General features: G+C 34.9%; 2 protein-coding genes across 2 annotated transcripts; one reads left to right on the forward strand and one right to left on the reverse strand.

Moving 5' to 3' along the window:
- Nucleotides 1-1,531: 1,531 nt before the first annotated feature.
- Nucleotides 1,532-4,051, reverse strand: LOC146920032 (AAA-ATPase At3g50940-like). The gene is made up of 2 exons (XM_085713417.1): nucleotides 2,982-4,051; nucleotides 1,532-2,315 (listed from the first exon to the last, which is right to left on the reverse strand). The coding sequence occupies exons 1-2, from the start codon at nucleotides 3,987-3,989 to the stop codon at nucleotides 1,755-1,757; spliced, it is 1,569 nt and encodes a 522-aa protein (XP_085569543.1). The 5' UTR covers nucleotides 3,990-4,051; the 3' UTR covers nucleotides 1,532-1,754.
- A 5,618-nt stretch (nucleotides 4,052-9,669) lies between these two features.
- On the forward strand, nucleotides 9,670-11,546 carry LOC146920033 (AAA-ATPase At3g50940-like). The gene is made up of 2 exons (XM_085713420.1): nucleotides 9,670-10,814; nucleotides 11,014-11,546. The coding sequence occupies exons 1-2, from the start codon at nucleotides 9,789-9,791 to the stop codon at nucleotides 11,419-11,421; spliced, it is 1,434 nt and encodes a 477-aa protein (XP_085569546.1). The 5' UTR covers nucleotides 9,670-9,788; the 3' UTR covers nucleotides 11,422-11,546.
- Nucleotides 11,547-18,719: the final 7,173 nt, after the last annotated feature.

An 18,719-nucleotide genomic window follows, 5' to 3' on the forward strand; every position in this document is an offset into this window, starting at 1 on the left:
GATTTAAAAAAAAAAATTTACTTATAGTTTTATAAGTTTACTTAATTTATTGGAAGTGAACATTTGATTGAGACAAAATATGTGTTTTTTTGGATTTATACGTTTGAAGTTATGATGAAGGACAAGTAAAGTTTCTCCTATCTATGCAAGCAATGCAAAATAAGATTAGGACGCACATTGCACTGTAATTTTCACATAGAATTCCCCAACACCATTAAGAAACATTACATCGGTTCGAAAGAATTGGATTTGAATAATCCCTTAAACAAAGTCTTGAGTTCGACCTTTGTGGATGGAAAAAATATGGTCGGAAGGAGAGACCTTACTGAAGATTTTCAACCTACTTTTTTTTTTATAGATATTAATCACTTATAAAATTGGTCGATACTTCACACCAATAACATAGCTATCTAGAAACTAGATATTGAGATTTTCTGCAATCAACAATCAATTCATTTATATAGTTACTAACTTTTGCAAAATCGTAGCGAGTCATTGTAAATATGACAAACTAACTTAATACCAAAAATGCACTGAAATATCCTATAATTATTTTTTTTGTTGCTTATGTAGATATGAGGTTGGAGCACATTGATTTGGGATAAACTTTCTCCACTCTATTTAAGTTATAAAGATTAATGCGCTACAATTACGAATAAATCATTCAGAATAATCCGTGTTTGAATCTTAACTAGATTAATTTTTTTTTTCAGATTTTACCGATCCTCTGATTGAACTAGGAATTACAAGACTTTTTCTTCAAATAGACGATTAAAAAAAAACATATTTTGTATATTTTAGAAGTAAACATTTAGCCAATTTCTGTGGTTTAAAATACAATTCCAATATAATGTGTAATTTTTAAAAAAAAATGTAGATGAAGAAAGTTCCCACAAATAATTTGGAAAATTGCTCGCGCTAACCTGAACTTTATACTCGACGTGACTTAAGTCATGTTGAAATACAACCTACGTGTCTTAAGTCACGTTTGGTTCTCCTTCTCTGCCGTTCTTTCTTCCATCCACAAGAATTTGTTCATATTTTCTTATGTTTGAAAACACACCTCGAGTATAACACATGCATGACTTAAGTCACGTGGGGGACATTTTGGAAAATTCAGATGGGCGCGAGCAATTTCTGCTGGGAGAAGAGCAATTTCCAATAATTTGCCTCTCAATGGGCCTCTACTTTGTATAGGCCCGATCCAAAACTACATCCAACCAAACCAAGATTTTGTGAAAATTGTTGTTATAACATCCAAAGCTTCCAATAACACATGGAAATGACCAAAAACACCCCCAACGGTAGTTAACTACCGTTGGATATAACTAAAAAAACCGATGGTAGTTAACTACCGCTGGGTTTTTTTGGTCATTTCCATGTGTTATTAGGAAGTTTGGGCAAACAGCAACAGTCAGATTTTGTTGACCATAAAAATCAGACCATGATTCTATAGCATACCATTTTAACAATGAAATAAAAATATAAAATATACGAAATCCACACAAAAAAAAGGCAAAATGATATCTGAAAGCTCTGCAAATGCATATTTTAGATTGTTGAAATTGTAATGAATATTAGAATCTACTAAACTTTTTGCATTGCAGTTTAACAACAAGATACAAGTGCCTATCTTAAATAAATACTACAATACAGGAGGGCACTTTTTGTTCTCTCGAAAGAAAAAAAAAAGGAGGGCACTTTTTGTGCAGCTTCATTTACCCGTAGCAACAAATACTGAATAAACTTTTATATTAGGTTATTGACATTTTCTGCGGTTTAGTTATTTGAACATTTCGACTGCGGTTTTGTCTGGATTCAAGCGATTTAAAACAGTTGAACCATAATCTAGAGGTCTTGCTGGTTCGATGTTCGGTTTGGTTTTTAGAACATTGTTGCTGACTATAGTTTTCATCCACAATAACTCTTGAAATCTCAATTTCTTGAAGAAATTTAACAAGTGCTTTGAGAGCAACATCAGGATCCTCACTTCTCAACAGATGCTCTGCCACTACAGCAGGGGTGACCTCTATTTTTTCCAATAGCTCTTCAATTTGCTCAAACAGTGACTGATGATGTTCTTCAATGTCCAAATAATTTGAAGCTAAGATTCTGAATGCCTTGGCCTTAAGAAAGGACAAGTGAATATGCATGTCCATACGACCAGGGCGCAACAATGCCGGGTCTACTTTGTCCTTATGGTTCGTTGTAAATATCAGAATGCGTTCCTCTCCACAACTTGACCACAATCCATCCATATAGTTGAGCAGACCAGACAGAGTAAACTTTCTAGGCTTGCTCTTTGTCTTAGCCACCTATTCAATAATTTTAAGAAAGCAATGTAAATTACTCATTTACGTACTTGCATATTTATAAAGGTCTCATATTAGATAGATAGTTTAAGCCTCAAAAATTTTTCAGTTAGTAGATAGTTATATAACAAGGAAATAAACATTTTGGTCAAAGAAATTATGAGTATCTATCAAATTAATCATCCATTTTGTTCAAGAATAATGCTAGTTTCAACGATTTTTTTTAGCAAAATTAGCCCGAAATCATTCTCATTGCCCATCTGCCCATGTTTTCCTCCCAAATGGCGACTCGTACTCTTGGTGAAATTTTCCGAGTGGTTTTCTCGGGATATATAGTAGCGCTCTTTGTTCAAACTAACAAATATATCTCATAAACAGACCTCTGAAAAAAAAATCTCATAAACGGTAAATCATCGATTAAAATAGACTTGTCGTTAAACTCTACTATTATGTCATTTTCTTAATGTGACAACTACATTTTTTTAGAGGAATGTGACAGCTACATGTTCAATTAATGTATCACTTCATAGCACGTACAATTTAGATAATTCATTAACCAATATACAAAAATGATACCGATATATAGTTAGAGTTTCGATAATCAAAATTATTTAACTCATTCTTCATAGAATATTTAATATGAGACGGAGAGGCAGTAAGAGAGCATACCTTAGCCCCTAAGTCTGAATGCTTGTCTTGTTTTGATCGATCAAGCACTTCTGTGTTGCAGTCAATGTCTTCAATAACAATGATGGATTGGTTAGATGTCTCCCTCATGGCTCTCATAAGTTCTGAGTTAGAATACACTGAGCTAAGATCCAAATCATAGACATCAAATTTCAAGTACTTTGCCATAGCTGCAATAAGACTAGATTTTCCAGTTCCTGGTGGCCCATACAATAAGTAACCACGTTTCCAAGGCTTACCAACTTTTTTATATAGCGTTTTCCTCCTCAAAAATCGATCTAAATCATCAATTATGGCTTTCTTTAGATCAGGATCCAAAGCAAGTGAATCAAATGAAGCAGGATGTGTTAAATCACTTTGTTTCCATGGTCCAGATTGCATCGAATGGATCTTGAGAGTTCTATTTCCGGCTTTTATAGCCTCGGAAGTGCTTATAACATGTGGAATATACTTCTCCATTACTTTATCTCTATGCTTCTCATCAAAACTTAACACAAACCCATCCTCATATTCTTTTGACTTATGCTTATATTCCTTTTTAGGATTTTCAAAAAGATCATTATTGTTGGAATTTTCAATAAGCTTCCATTTAAGCTTGATGTCTTCAAATTCATCCACCACTACTTGCTTTCCATCAAAAGCTAAAACTATGTTGTTGTGTTTTGGTAATTTCCCAACTTTTAGGGATTTGTAAGTGTTGGATATTTTAGTAGGGAGATACTCTTTGGCTGCATAGAAGAGTTGGTTGGTACTTCCATCCCAAAACTGATCAATTTGAAGTGAGACTTGATTATTGGGTTGGTAACTTGTGAAGAAAGTTTGTAGCTTTGAGATGATAAAAATTCTGAGTTTTAAGGGTATGAGATCATTGACTGCGGTTCTTAAAAGCATCATGAATGTGGAGAAAGCAGCATATATCTCGAACCATGATGATGTTGAACCAATGTTTGTAAATGAGGATGAAAAAAGACCAACCATAGGGGATCTCATGGTGTGTGTGTGTGTGAATGTGAAGTGTGAGATGGAGAATGGTTTACTCTTTAACTTGATACTCACTCATATTTGTAGAGAGTTCGGATTGGTTTTAAAAGGAATTTTTTTTTTAAACATATACAATTTAAGTTTAATGTTTGTATCGAATTAGTCATTTTAGTTTATTTAATTTTAAATTGGAACCTTATGTTTATTTTAGTAAAAGTTAATAATTTAGTCCTTTAAATATATATTTTTTTGCAACAAATTGATCATTTTTTCCATCCAACTTTGTTAAAAGTGTTTATATGACCATTTAACGTTGAGATGGAAAGGTCCAAAAAATGTTTATGTCATCAAACATGATTACTAATTCAATCATAATTTTAAAGATAAATATTTTATCAACAACGTCTCTTTTAATAGTTATTTTGGTATTTAAATATGTTTCTAGATATTTATTAATTCAGTTCTTATTTTAAGAGGGAGATACTCAATTTAGTTCTTGATGAGTTATGCGTTAATCAATTTAGTTTTTAAATAGGTTTTGTGTTTATCAATTTATACTTTAAAGTTGATAATAAACATTTGGTATCAAAGTGATTGTTTTTTTAGTAGGTGAAGGTTATTTTATTTGATGAAGTCAATTGAATAATTGTGTGCAGACACATTCGTAGAAGCTTCCCATAATTCATTTGGTAGCTTCGGAGCAAGAGATGATAACTTGATCCCCTTTTCTGGTAAGAGATGGATGAAGACCGATTAGTGGTCCAAATTAAGCAAAATTTTTTGTTGGTATGAATGTGCGTTGGCATGAGTCAAACATGGTTTGACCATGTTGTAAAGTTGTTTGGTTGATGCTTTGAAGTGGATCAATTTTCATATATAGAAATGGGTTTACATTAAGCAACCAATTCTAGTTCTAGCTTCTATGGTGACGACTAATTGATTCTACAAATTGTATGTCAACTCAGAGTGTATCTTCCTTTTATCATCCTTTATTTATTTATTATCCTTCTCAAATATTTTAAAGTTTGTTTTTGTAGAAAACATAAATTAGTTATGGTTAGCATCCATATAATTATTTTTTCCTTGCACTATTCCTTATTTTATTTGTAATCCTTATAAAATATGTTTAGTTTTATTGTAGAATTTAGTCCCTCTATTTTAAATTTGATAGTTTTAGACATTTCTTCAAATATTTGGTTTAAAATATTGTGATATTACAGGTTTTAAATGAAGTTTTTAAGTGATTTTTCTTACATTTTCATTGATTGTTACCTTTTTCATCATCATATTATATATCACGTCGTTTAAAACATCACACGTCAGTTTTTTAGTTCAAAAATATGACGGAGGGGCCAAAAATGTCAGATTTTAAATAAAGGGATAAAATCCGCAAAATGGTAAAAATAAAAATATCAAAATTGCTATCACATCACTCATAAGACCATCACCATATACATTTTTTAAGGTCTTGGTTCAGTGTTCTCCTTGAGGCCACATTCATCCGATTGATTTGGGAAAGTCGTGACAAAAAATATACTTAAGTCATCAACAAAAATTCGTAAAGAAAGGAAAAAAAAAGTTATAAGGTCAAATATGTTTTTGGTCTGTTAACTTTCACTGATGGACGGTGATGTGTCAGTTACACATGACAATTTTTATTCTGCAAAGGTTAACTCAGTATGTGTTTGGTTTATTGTTTACAACATACAAATGCATGTTCGCACTCTTCCTGATGGGTTCTTGTCGTGATTTACATAAGCTATAAATACTAGCTAGTTTATAGTCTTCTACGTTAATGTGGTTTTTTGTCGCATTTTTAATCAAACTCACAACAAACGCAGTACCAAACAGAGGCTCAATAAAATATTTTTAAACTCAAATAACTATAAAACTTCACGTGCAGCTTAGCAAGTGTTTGGTTGGGTTGTAGGGAGAATTGATTTTGATAGAATAGATTCTGTATAATTGATTTTGGTTAAAAGTGATTTTGACTGAAAGTGATTTGCAATTCGATACAATCATGTAAAAGTGTTTTGTACTATAAATTTGTGTGTGAAATTCAATTCTAGAATCAAAAGCTACAAATCCTAGCTTTAAGTAGAATCAATTATGAAGGTAGAATCCATTCTGTTTGACAACAACCAAACATGTCAGAATCAATTCTATATCTTCCGAATCAATTTTTATCCCTTTAAAAATAGAATCAAACATACAGCTAGATGCAGGGACGGACCCAGAAATTTTCCGCTGTGTGGGCCACATATAATATTTTAGTCTTTAAAGCATGAGTGTATACTTGTATTTTTAAGAAATGTACATCATATTGTTCTATGTGGGTTTTCATGTCATAATTTTTGAATGATTTTCTCACTTTTAATGCCAGTAAAACTATAAAATATCTCGGGTGCAATTGGTAGGAACATTGCGATATGCAAGGGTCGGGGTTTGAACCTTTAATTCCTTACTTATTCACCTTAAGGGTGAATATTTAGTCATTAGACTACTTGATTAAAAATAAAAACTATGAAGAGTTTTTTTTGAAAGAACTATAAAAGATTTTTTGTTAATATAAAAGCATCTATTTCAATATAAGTAACCAAACAATCATTTAAATATTCATCTCTCATACAATTTCACAATTGATTTTTGATAATAGTTGTATAACCGAGAGACACTAGCAAGAAATGTAGACTTTTGATGTATTAAAAATAATAGTGTATTGTTTTTATAGACAAATTTTATCCATCCCCATGCTTTGATATGTCCTAGTACATGGAAGAGAAAAAAAAATTCTAAGTCAAGTGAGGGCCTAGGCCCACACACCCACCAACGTGGGTCCGTCCCTGGCTAGATGTATGCCTGTAAGCTGTGAAGCCCGGATACGAGATACGATACGGATACGATACTGCACCGATACGCTGATACGGGAAAATTTCAAAAATCAAGATACGATACGGCTGGGATACGTTAATAAAAAAATTATATAATTAAATGTACAATATAATTATAATCATTTTTTTAATATGCAAATATATTAACAAACACAAGAAACCAGGCTCGTAGCACATTAACATAAATATAAATAATATTGACGATTAAGAGAGTGATCATTAGTCAATTACATACGCAATATATACCAAAGTCGTCTGATACCAAGACTTCGACGGTGGACAAAGTGGACGGCGACCACTTTGGAAGAAAAAGTTGAAACCCTAATTTCTTAGAAAGGGAAAGATGCAATTGTTTGTGTGGTGTGGTGTGGGTCGTACTGGCACCAAAGAAAGATAAAGGAAATGTATATATATTATAGTAATATACTGTTTTTATTCTTATTTTTTACAACAAAAAAACAGAAATCAAAATAATATAAAAAACACAAGTATCCGTGTGTATCGGGACGTATCGGAAAGTATCGGATAATTAATTTTTAAAAAAATAAAATTTAATATTTGGATACTCTCCGGATACGTATCGGGAAGTATCGGGCAGGTATCGGTGCAGGATACGCAGGGGATACGGTACGTCATTCATTTTGAAGTATCGGGGCTTCACAGCCTGTAAGTATTTTGGGCAAGTGCCACGGGTTCAACACTAGTTGGCCCTAAAAGTATAATTTTTCAGTTTTAATTTTTCCTTTTTTTTAACTTCCTCTTTAACCTTAAGGTGTTTTTTTTTTTAAAACGGCACCTTAAGGTAATATCTTGAAACTGAGAAGTTTGAAAACCAAGATTCAGGACCATTTAAACACTAAAATTCCAGATTTAAACATAGATTTATGTACAAAAACATTTTATCTCAAACACATAAATTCATCTCGAATTTATCTCAAACCCAAAAATTTATCCCTAACAACAACCTCTTTAAACCCTCTTTTTTTTAGTTTCGAAATCGGGAAGCAAAAGTTTCAAAAGCTATACGGGTTTCGATCTCGACCACAGAGAAGATTTTGTTTTGATTTTTTATGTTTGGGTTGAAGATTGAGGTTCAATTTGGGGATCTAGTGCTTGAGCTTTGAGAGAGAGTTTTGATTTGGGAAAAATGAAATGTTGAAGGAATGGAGGCGTGAGTAAAAATAAATTGATTTTTTTAATTTTAATAAAATTGAAATTAATTAAAATACATTTTTTAGAATTTTATTAATATTTTTTAAAAAATTGCTCGTTAGCCTATGGGGCATGCCCAATATGTGAACATTCGCTAAAAATCACCAACTTGGAATATGTCAATGCCACATCAGCTGCCGTCAGCCTCATTTGACAGCGGAAACAAAGTGTGGATGGAAAGTTGTAGGACGATAAAAAATAGACGAAAAATTAAGATATTTATAGGGATAGAAAATATATTTAACACACGTACATAATAAAACTTCTTTTTTCGTTATTTCTTTTGTTTCATCCCTAAATATAGTGTATGTTTGGTACTGTTTTGAGTACATAATAAAACTTCTTTTTTCGTTATTTCTTTTGTTTCATCCCTAAATATAGTGTATGTTTGGTACTGTTTTGATTTTGTAAAATTGATTCTGACTAAAAATAAATTACAAATAAATTGATTTTTGGATTGGTACAATCATGTAAAGTGAGTGGAATTATAAATTTGTGTGTAATAATCAATATTAAAATTAAAACTATAAATAATAACTTTAATAGAATTTCTTTTAGTCTTTAAAATTGATTTCTCAAAAAAATACCAAACATTTTATAAGGTTAGAATTGTTGTTGCTATTTAAAAAATACTTCTAAGACATCTAAACGTGGAAACACCTGTGCATTCTTCTCCTATCATTCTTGTTTCTTCTCATTTCTCCCTGCTTCAATGCTTACTGCTTTCCGTGTTCATATGAGTGTTTTGTTTCTGCATATATGTTTTATTTTTAATCCTTACATCATTTTTTTGTAAGTAGTGTAGATGTTAGAATTCAGCTTTTAAAGTGAGTAAGTGAAGTGTCCCGAGTTTGAACTCCGACCCCTGCATATAACAATACATTCTCCCTATCAACTTAGTTATGCTCATGAAAACTTATTTTTATTTTTTCTTTCAAAAAATATAACTTACATTCCATTCCATTGTGCTCAATCCATTTAGTTCCGCTCCGCTCCATCTTTTCATCAACCAAGCAGATCCTTAGATTTTTCTTTTTTTTCATTTTCTTCTCTCAAAAATAAAATAAACAAGTTAACTGAAGGGAGAGGTGGCAGCAATGAAGGGAAGGGACAAACAAAGGGCATGGTTACAAAATGAAAATGAAACTAGAAACTGATATCCCTTTCTAGGTTAAGGTCCCTTTCCTATTGATAGCCCTTCTTTTTACCTTGTTTGTTTTCTACTGCATTTTTTAATTCCTCCTCTTGATATAATCAGCGTGCCAAAATCACTGTGTTGCTTCCAGAAAGTGATATATCAAGCTATGTTTCTTTTTTGTGCTTGATTCCTCTGCTACAAATTTGCTATACTCTACGTTATTTCCTCTTATGTGATTAGAATTAGCTGGATGTCCTTTTACTTTCATTATTTTAGCCTGTCATTGCTTACATAACTCAATTAATAGGAACTGACCATTCTTCAAATAAAACCACTACCTGCTTTATCTCTGTTTTTTACAAGAACCATGGTTAAAATTTAATCATTTATTTAAATAGTGGATATTATGTCACTGAAAATAAGTAGAAGGTAATAAGTAGAAGGTAATAATATGCATATCCCTTAGTTTTGGGTTAATAAAACCCTAGCAGCAACCCTACAAATAAAGAGCAAACAACCATTTTCTATCCATCTCACTCTTCACTTCACACTTCACACACTACAACCATGAGACCACCTATGATTGCTCGTTTCTCATCCTCATTCACAAACATTGGTTCAGCATCATCATGGTTTGAGGTATATGCTGCATTCTCCACATTTATGATGCTTTTAAGAACTGCAATCAATGATCTCATACCTTTAAAAGTTCGAACATTCATCATCACAAAGCTTCAAGCTTTCTTCTCAGATTACCAACCCAAAAATCAAGTCTCACTTGAAATCGACCAGCTTTGGGATGGAAGTAGCAACAATCTCTTCTATGCAGTCAAAGAGTATCTTCCTACTAGAATATCCAAAACTTACAAATCCCTCAAAGTTGGGAAACTATCTGATCACAACAATGTTCTAGTAGCTTTTGATGGAAAGCAAGAAGTGGTTGATGAATATGAAGACATCAAGATCAAATGGGTTCTTATTCAAAAAAACAACAATGGTCTTGAAAATCCCAATGATGAAATATACAAGAAAATGTATAACCATAAGCCAAATGAATCTGAGGAGAATCGGTTTGTGTTAAGTTTTGATGAGAAGCATAGAGAGAAAGTAATGGAAAAGTATATTCCACATGTTTTAAGCACATATGAGGATATACAAGCTGAACATAAGACTCTCAAGATCTATTCAATGCAAACTGGGCCTTGGAAGCAAAGTAGTTTTACACATCCAGCTTCATTTGATTCACTTGCTTTGGATCCTGATTTAAAGAAAGCTATAGTTGATGATTTAGATCGATTTTTGAGGAGGAAAACGTTTTATAAACAAGTTGGTAAGCCTTGGAAACGTGGTTATCTATTGTATGGGCCACCAGGAACAGGAAAATCTAGCCTTATCGCTGCTATGGCAAAATACTTGAAGTTTGATGTGTATGATTTGGATTTGAGCATGGTGGTTTGTAACTCACAGCTCATGAAAATCATGAGGAAGACATCCAACAGATCCATCATTGTTATTGAAGACATTGACTGCAACAAAGTCGTGCTTGATCGATCAAAAACAGACATGGATCCAGACTCTCTCTTAGGGGCTAAGGTTTGATGTCTTACTCCCTCACTCTCAAATTAAATATTTATGCATAAATATATTTAGGGGAAAAATTTATTTACTTGTGTCATTATTTGCCACATTATAGTATATTGAGATTGTAATATATTACACATAAATTATACGGTATTAAAAAGATTTAAACTAATTTAAGCTATATACTTTTTCATGCCCCCGGCCGACTTAGGATCTTGGACATGCCGTGACTCAGAGTCATGGATACGCCACTCCTAAAAGGTTTACTTTATCAGGTCTTCTTAACTATATGGATGGTTTGTGGTCAAGTTGTGGAGAGGAACGGATTTTGGTATTTACTACGAATCACAAGGACAAAGTAGACCCGGCATTGTTGCGCCCTGGTCGTATGGACATGCATATTCACTTGTCATTTCTTAAGGCCAAGGCATTCAGAATCTTAGCTTCAAATTATTTGGACATTGAAGAACATCATCAGCCACTGTTTGAACAAATTGAAGAGCTATTGGAAAAAATAGAGGTCACCCCTGCTGTAGTGGCAGAGCATCTGTTGAGGAGTGAGGATCCTGATGTTGCTCTTGGAGCACTTATTAAATTTCTTCAAGTTCAACAAGTTTAGAAATGCATTTTGTCATTTGCACTTGCTACTAGTAAAAGAAGTAAAATGAAAACTGTTTTATGGTATTGTAGTGACAATTTCAACAATCTAAAATATGACATTGGTAGTGCTTTGACCTTTTGAGATATCATATTGCCTTTATATTCTTATTTTTTTGCATGATTTTCTTATATTTTATATTTTATTTTATTGTTAAAAAGGCATGTTATAGATTCTTAGTTTGGTTGAACGAGTGTGTATAGGATTAGACCTATGCAAAAGTAAAAGAGGTCCATTTAGTAAAGGGTGGTTATACATGTATTCTTTTAATTTCTCTACACATATTTAACATCTCATTTTTATCTCTATCTCCCTTTAACTATCATATATTACTAATGAAAGAGATGATAAAAATTTGTCATAAAATAATTATACAAATATTATTTCTCTCATCAATATATTATTTCAATCACATCACTTTCTCTATTTTTATCTCATTCATGGTGTCAAGGTGGTTTATGCCTAAAAAAAAGGTGTCCATGAATATTTTTCCTTTATGCATATTATAAAGATGTCGAAACTAAATAAATTTGGAAGTGTAGTTTTGAACTATATAAATTGTCCAAAATGTATCTCTGACGCCACAAAATTAGGAGAAAATAAAATTGTGACATCAAAATTTTGGTGTCAAATACCATACTATTTTGACATCAAAATGGAGCTGCTCTTAGAGTTTTGATGTTGGCAGTTTAGAATTATAATCATTATTTTTTTTAGTAAATTACACTATCATTCCTTAAAAGAAGTATGAATTACATTCTTCTCCCATCATATGTTAATATATACACCCTCCTCATTTGAAAATTAAATTTGTATATCACCTTAATCCATTTTCATGTAAATAAATATTTTTATAACAAAAACTAACTTTAAACCACCACTTTTTGTCAAAAATTGAAGCGACACTTTAAGAAATAAACTTTAATTTCCTTATAACTTCAAATGTTAATGATAAATTAAATTTAATTATTTTATTAAAAAGTTTACAATTTTAGAAAAGGAGAAAACACAAAAAGCAAGAGCTACAAGATTATTCCCGAGCACCAAAGAGGGTATTGCCGCCAAGAATGGTAGTCAGAAGCAAAAATAGGATAATTCACCTTTAATCACCCAAACGTTGTCAACTTTACGTTCTCAAGAAGATGATTTAGAGATAACTCTTCATGCTTGAAATCTAGGGGTTTTGAATAGGGTTTCCAATTATTCAAGATGTTACAGGCAAGCAGCATGAGTTGTTGACGACAGTAGGGTTTCTATTTATTATGGTAACCGTGTTTGTACTACTGAGTGGCATGGTTCAGAAACGCACGTCCAGGAAGGGGAACAAGGAATTAAGGCTTCGTTTTATGTTACAAACTTCCCTGATAGGCTGCCATTGTTTCGCTTGCGACAAGCTTTTGAAGTATGCGGCATATTGACAGATGTATACGTTGCACGACATAGGAATGCAAGAGGGCAGGAGTTTAGCTTTGTTAGGTACGTCAATGTAAGGAACAAAGAGAAACTCGCTCAGGCATTAAATAACATTTGGATGGGGCGTTGTCGTATCTGGGCGCGTGAAGCACGTTTCGACAGATTTGCACACAATGACTTGGAGGTTAGGGTTTCGAACGAGGTAGCGAGGAAGGAGGTGGTTGTGAGGCAGCCAATGGTGAGGAGCGGTGTTGAGGGAGTAAAACATGTGAGCGGGGGTGATCAGAAGTTGCGGGAGAAAGGTGAGGGAGAGAAGAAGGTTACGATAGGGAGTGTGGAGGTGAGCATGGTGGGTAAGGGAGGAAAAAAGAAGGTGAGGAGGGAGGAGGGGGTGAGAAGGGACCGACTGTGAGGGAGGAGAGGAATGGCATGAAGAAGGAAGGAGGGAAGGCTGTTGAGCAGAGAAAAGGGAAGGTCCGTAGTGTTCGTGGAAGGAAGGAGGAGGAGCCAGCGGTTGGAAATAACAAGCAGGAACGTAATGTTAGTCAGAACATTCAATTTATCCCAAAATTTAATTCAAAGCAGGAGGACCGTAGTTTGGCGAGCTCAGGCAGGGTGGCATCGGTGATCGAGGGAGATTCGGCGTTGTCCCTTCAACATAGAGTGGAGGACGCCGGGTTTTCACACGTTGTTGTTACGCCCAGGGGTGGGGATAACATGTTTCTTCAACATATGGCAAGTTTATAATGATGCGCTGCATTTTTTTGGAATGTTGTTTGCAAATATTCATCGATGGAAGGCATCAGATGTCAGGTATGAGCGTGAGGCGTGGGTGAGAGTCTATGGAGTTCCCGTTCTTGCCTGGAATATTGAGTTTTTTAAGTTATGCGTGTCCGGGGTCTTGATTTTGCATGCATTCTTATTTCGACACCTCAATTGGAGATAGTGAATTCGTCTCCTGAATTTTTTATTGATGGATGCCGGTATGTAATCAAATTGGTGGAGGAGTGGGGATGTAGTTTGGGGGAGGATGCTTTCTTGACGGAGGAGGTATCTGAAGCTACGCCGGAAATGGTATCTCAACCTAATAATGTTACCGGATTCGAAGAGGTTCAAGAGGAGTGGGAGTTGGATGAGTTGGTGGACGATTTACATATGGAGTGGTGTCAGCATGATGAGAAGAAGGACGAGGTTCAGATAACAAGTGTTCCATCACTGAATCATGCTTTACACAAAGACGACGGGACGAATGATTTTATTCCATCACCGAATCATGCTTTACACAAAGACGACGAGACAAATGGTTTTATGCAGCAATCTCAACCGGTCCTGCAGCCGGTTCAACATCCTATGAAAACAGCTCCAGTGACTTCCGTTAAGTCTGATCACAAACAGCAACATGATGGACATTTAAATAAGGTAGGTACTGTACCATGGAGCCTAGATTGGTTGTCTCAGTTTCCTTTACGTGAGGCTAGTAATGTTATTTCTTTCAAAGTAAAAAATAGTTTGGCTTTTTCAAACTTGCAAAGTGAACCTATTATTGAATTACCATTAAAGACGTCATCTAAGAAAAAGAAGGGAGGTACTGTGAAGCACTCAGTTGGCTTTATGAAAAGAGTAGCGCGCATGTCGTTGAACGACCGTAAGGAGATTTTAAAAATTATGAAGAAACATGAAAGAAATAGAAAGGTCCGAAAAGGTAAACAACCATCTCGGGCAACAGGTAACTCTTCTTAGGATTCGTTTAAGAACTCAACATCCTCAGTTAATAAAGATGTGAAGGATATTGGAAAGGCATTAGGGGTTAAATTTAAGTGTGATACCTCTAATAGTTTTAATTTATTAACTAAAGAGGGGAGAAGAGAATGGAGGGGTGTTGGGGGTGGTTTTGACGTGTTAGAGGAGGTTGTGGGAAGTGGGAATGTTGTTGGAGGGTGTTGATGAGGTAAGGGTCGGTGGGGGTAGGGTGGAGTTGTGTTATCAATGAAGGTTGTATCATATAATGCGAGGGGGTTAGGAGGTGGTGAGAAGAGGGTGGAGATACGTCGTTTAGTTAATGAGAAGCATCTGTTCGTGTTGTGTATTCAAGAAACAAAGATATCTGTGATTGATGATTGGTTTATAAAATCTATTTAGGGAGATACTCCTAATGGTTTCTCATACCAACCGTCGATGGGGGCTTCTGGTGGTTTGATAGAGCCAAACCGCAAGTGCACGGCCTATCGAAGTAATAGTAGTAAGTAAAAGTATCGTTCCGCTAGGGAGTTGTTCAACTTAATTAACCTTTAATGAATGATTAGAGGGAGAGAAAGTTTAGTAAAAAGGGGTTTTGATTGCTGAAGGTAAAAACAATATTAATAAAAAGCCTCGGGATCATTGGTTCATCATAATGACAAATCCTTCACTAGACAAGACCTAAACATCTAATTTCATGGTTTACACACTAATTTCTAAAGACCGGTTTCCCTTAGCCCCTCACCTTTCCGATGAAAGTCCGGTGAGAGTTTACTTCTAGCAACCAAGCCTATTTCGCTGACATGATTACTAGAAGATGCATAGAGGATTGAAACTACTCTTTGTCTCAATAATTGCAAAGACTATTTCACTGTTTTGCAATTATTGTCTAGATTCACTTGTTCCAACATCAAGACTCCGCTCTCGCTTTATGAATTGATGTTTGGGATGATGGATTAATGATTATCAAACCCTCCGCTTTCGCTTCCACAATTTGATAATTGTTAATCCACGTTAAGACGGTGAATCTAGATTAGAAATTAAGGTTACATAGAAATTAGGGTTTAGGCTTGTTTTGTTTAGGATTGAGTCATTAGACTCCCCAACAATCCCAAGACGAAGAAGTCTACTCACTCATGTTCATCGTAGACATGGGGGAAGAAGAGAGAAAAACAGTAAAATAAGTTGAAAAGAAAGTAAAAGGAAAATAAAGACTTTTTATTGAAATAATACTTGAAATAAACAAAGTAAAGGGTGAATGTTTATGGTGGAGAGCTACTCTATTTATAGCTTTACAATTGACTTAGAAACTAAACAACTAAAGGGATAAAATGGTAAAGCTGCAACAGGGTAACTTGGGCCCGAAGAAAAAGCAGCAAAAGTGAATCTGGGGACGGGCACGGCCGTGCCACATGTTGGCACGGGCCGTGCCAAGCTTCTGACTTTGGGGGAACATATTTTTGTCCCGTATCTTCGTATTCTTGCGATGTATTGCTCCAGTCCTCTTTCTTTCGCTCCAAGGCACCTTCCACCATATATTCATTCCTAAAATAAAATAAAAGACAATTTAAAGTAAAATATTCTAAAAGGAAATAAAATGCAATATAATTAAATCAAATCTTACTTAAAACTAAACTAAATAAAGCATTAAAATATACTAATCTATGACTAATCAAACTCCCCCACACTTGAATCCTTGCTTGTCCTCAAGCAAAAGGCAATAGACATAGCAGCAACAAAAGATTTATTCATGGCAATATTAAGAACACATGTCTCAAAAGAAAGGCTTCGCTTCAAGTACACTAATTACAATTTCAAATACTTCTCATGAGCCTATTCTACCCAACATCAAGTCTCAAGTGAGTGTGTGTGTGCAGTCCAACCCTTTTCTTGCTCCTGTATAAGACAGATATTATGAGGAATAGGTTTTATCCTTAATGCTAAAGTAACCGAGAAAAGTCCTTTCTTCATTTCATATAAGAGTGATAGGAATTTAAGTTAAAATCAGATTAGATTAACAATTAAGCACAAGGGGCTGCAGATGCTTAGGGGCTATCTATCCTTGTAGGAAGTCTTCTCGGATGTAATTGTCCTTTCCCCCTAGATTCAAAATCACCCTAAGCAGTGCTGCAAAATTTTATTTGTTTCATCTCCGCGTAGGAAGTCTTTTTGGATGTAATTGTCCTTTCCCCCTAGCATTGATGAATTTGTTTCACTTTAAGTTCAAATTAGGGAGTCACCGCCACAATTAGGAAGTTAGGGATTGTCCTTTCCCCCACATGTTGGTGCCATTCTCCCGCCCCTTTTAACTTTAACAATTTAAGAATATAACAATTAAGAACATTTGATTAATTTCCCACACAAACTTATACTACTTTTACTCTTAAGACTTTAAAGGGTCTAAGTTAACACTAAAGATAGAATGTGTTCCTTAAAATACCTATTCATACATTTGCTCAAGGATTGCAACTGAGTGCTTTTCTCATTGGAGATTTTCACAATAAAACAAGACATGGGTATAGCAAGAACATAAGAAACACAAGAAACTACTTTCATGTACAAGAAGCAACCTTTAAAGAGGAGACAAAACAAAAAATTTCATGCCAATTTTTTACATTAAAAACAAGCTACTAGTCATGCCTTTCACTATAAAAACAAAACAAAAGAATAAAGTTCAAGGGAGTTTGGACACTACGACTCTAGACACTTTATTAGCCCCCCGCCCCCCCCCCCCCCCCCCCCCCCACACACACACACACACACACACTCACTAAGGGGAAGCATTGCCCTCAATGATTCAAAAAGAAAAGAAATTAAGAAGAAGAAGAAGAAGAAGAAGAAGAAGAAGAAGAAGAAGAAGAAGAAGAAGAAGAAGAAGAAGAAGAAGAAGAAGAAGAAGAAGAAGAAGAAGAAGAAGAAGAAGAAGAAGAAGAAGAAGAAGAAGAAGAAGAAGAAGAAGAAGAAGAAGAAGAAGAAGAAGAAGAAGAAGAAGAAGAAGAAGAAGAAGAAGAAGAAGAAGAAGAAGAAGAAGAAGAAGAAGAAAGAAGGAGTAGAAGAAGAGTAATAGAGAGAGAGAAGAGAAGGGAATAGAGGAAGAGGAAAGCTCACAATTTATTGAGGTCCATAAGGAGGACCTTGAAGTTGGAGGTGTTGCATCATCCTTCGGAGCATTTCATTGTTTTCATTGTTCACACGGTTGCCTCTTTGGACATCGTTTCGAAGCCCGGATAACTCAACACCTTGCCTTTGTTGCTCGGTGCTCATCCTCTCGATCTCATTGTGAATCCATGCCCATCTTTGATGTTCATCAAGTTCACCGGTTTCATGGCCATGGTGCCCCTCTTGGTGCAAGTTAACACCTTCTCCCATGTCATGGTGCAAGTTAGCACCGTCTCCTTCATCATCTTGCTGCTCTAGAACCTGCACATAATCAACATACAACCAATTTTCTTCCACCTCGGTGGTAGTCCGAGATGGGTTAGGAAGTAAAAACAAGATAAGCACATTTAGCTTGAGTTGGTAATGGAGGGGTGGACATTGTTTAATGAAGTTCATAACAATGAGGGTATCTATGTTGAGTCTATTGTTGCCCTCAATTGGTTTGATCCCCTCATCTTCACCTACTCCAAAACACCTAGCTATGTATGTAATGATGCCACCCACCACTATGTCTCCCTTACCGGCTGGTTTATTACCTAAGAAGTCTAGGTAGTCAATCAAATAGAAACATGTGTTGACGGGGTGGTTGTGGAGCATTGACCATAACATGAACAACTCATCGGTTCTAGTATTTCCTAGCTCGGTTCTACCCCAAATAGTGCAAGTCATTACCCTTTGCAGGTACCTAAGTACGAGGTTGTGGATGTTGCTAGCTTTGTTGGCTCTAGGAACATAGTTGGAAACACCGGTGATACGTGTCCAAAAGGCAGCTGGGTCGTAGTTAACCGGTTTTAGACTAGGATCCCAATGATCATGAATATATCCTTCATTTGCAAAACCTAAGGCCTCACAAAAGTGCTGAAGTGACATGTCATAATCAATATTCATCAACCTGAAAACAACTCTATGGTTAGGGTTATCATAATCCAACTTATCTTTAGTGAAAACAA

This window comes from Medicago sativa, chromosome 5, assembly GCF_051527215.1.
Source record: "Medicago sativa cultivar Bolivia chromosome 5, Bolivia_mono, whole genome shotgun sequence".
Classification (NCBI taxonomy): Eukaryota; Viridiplantae; Streptophyta; class Magnoliopsida; order Fabales; family Fabaceae; genus Medicago; species Medicago sativa.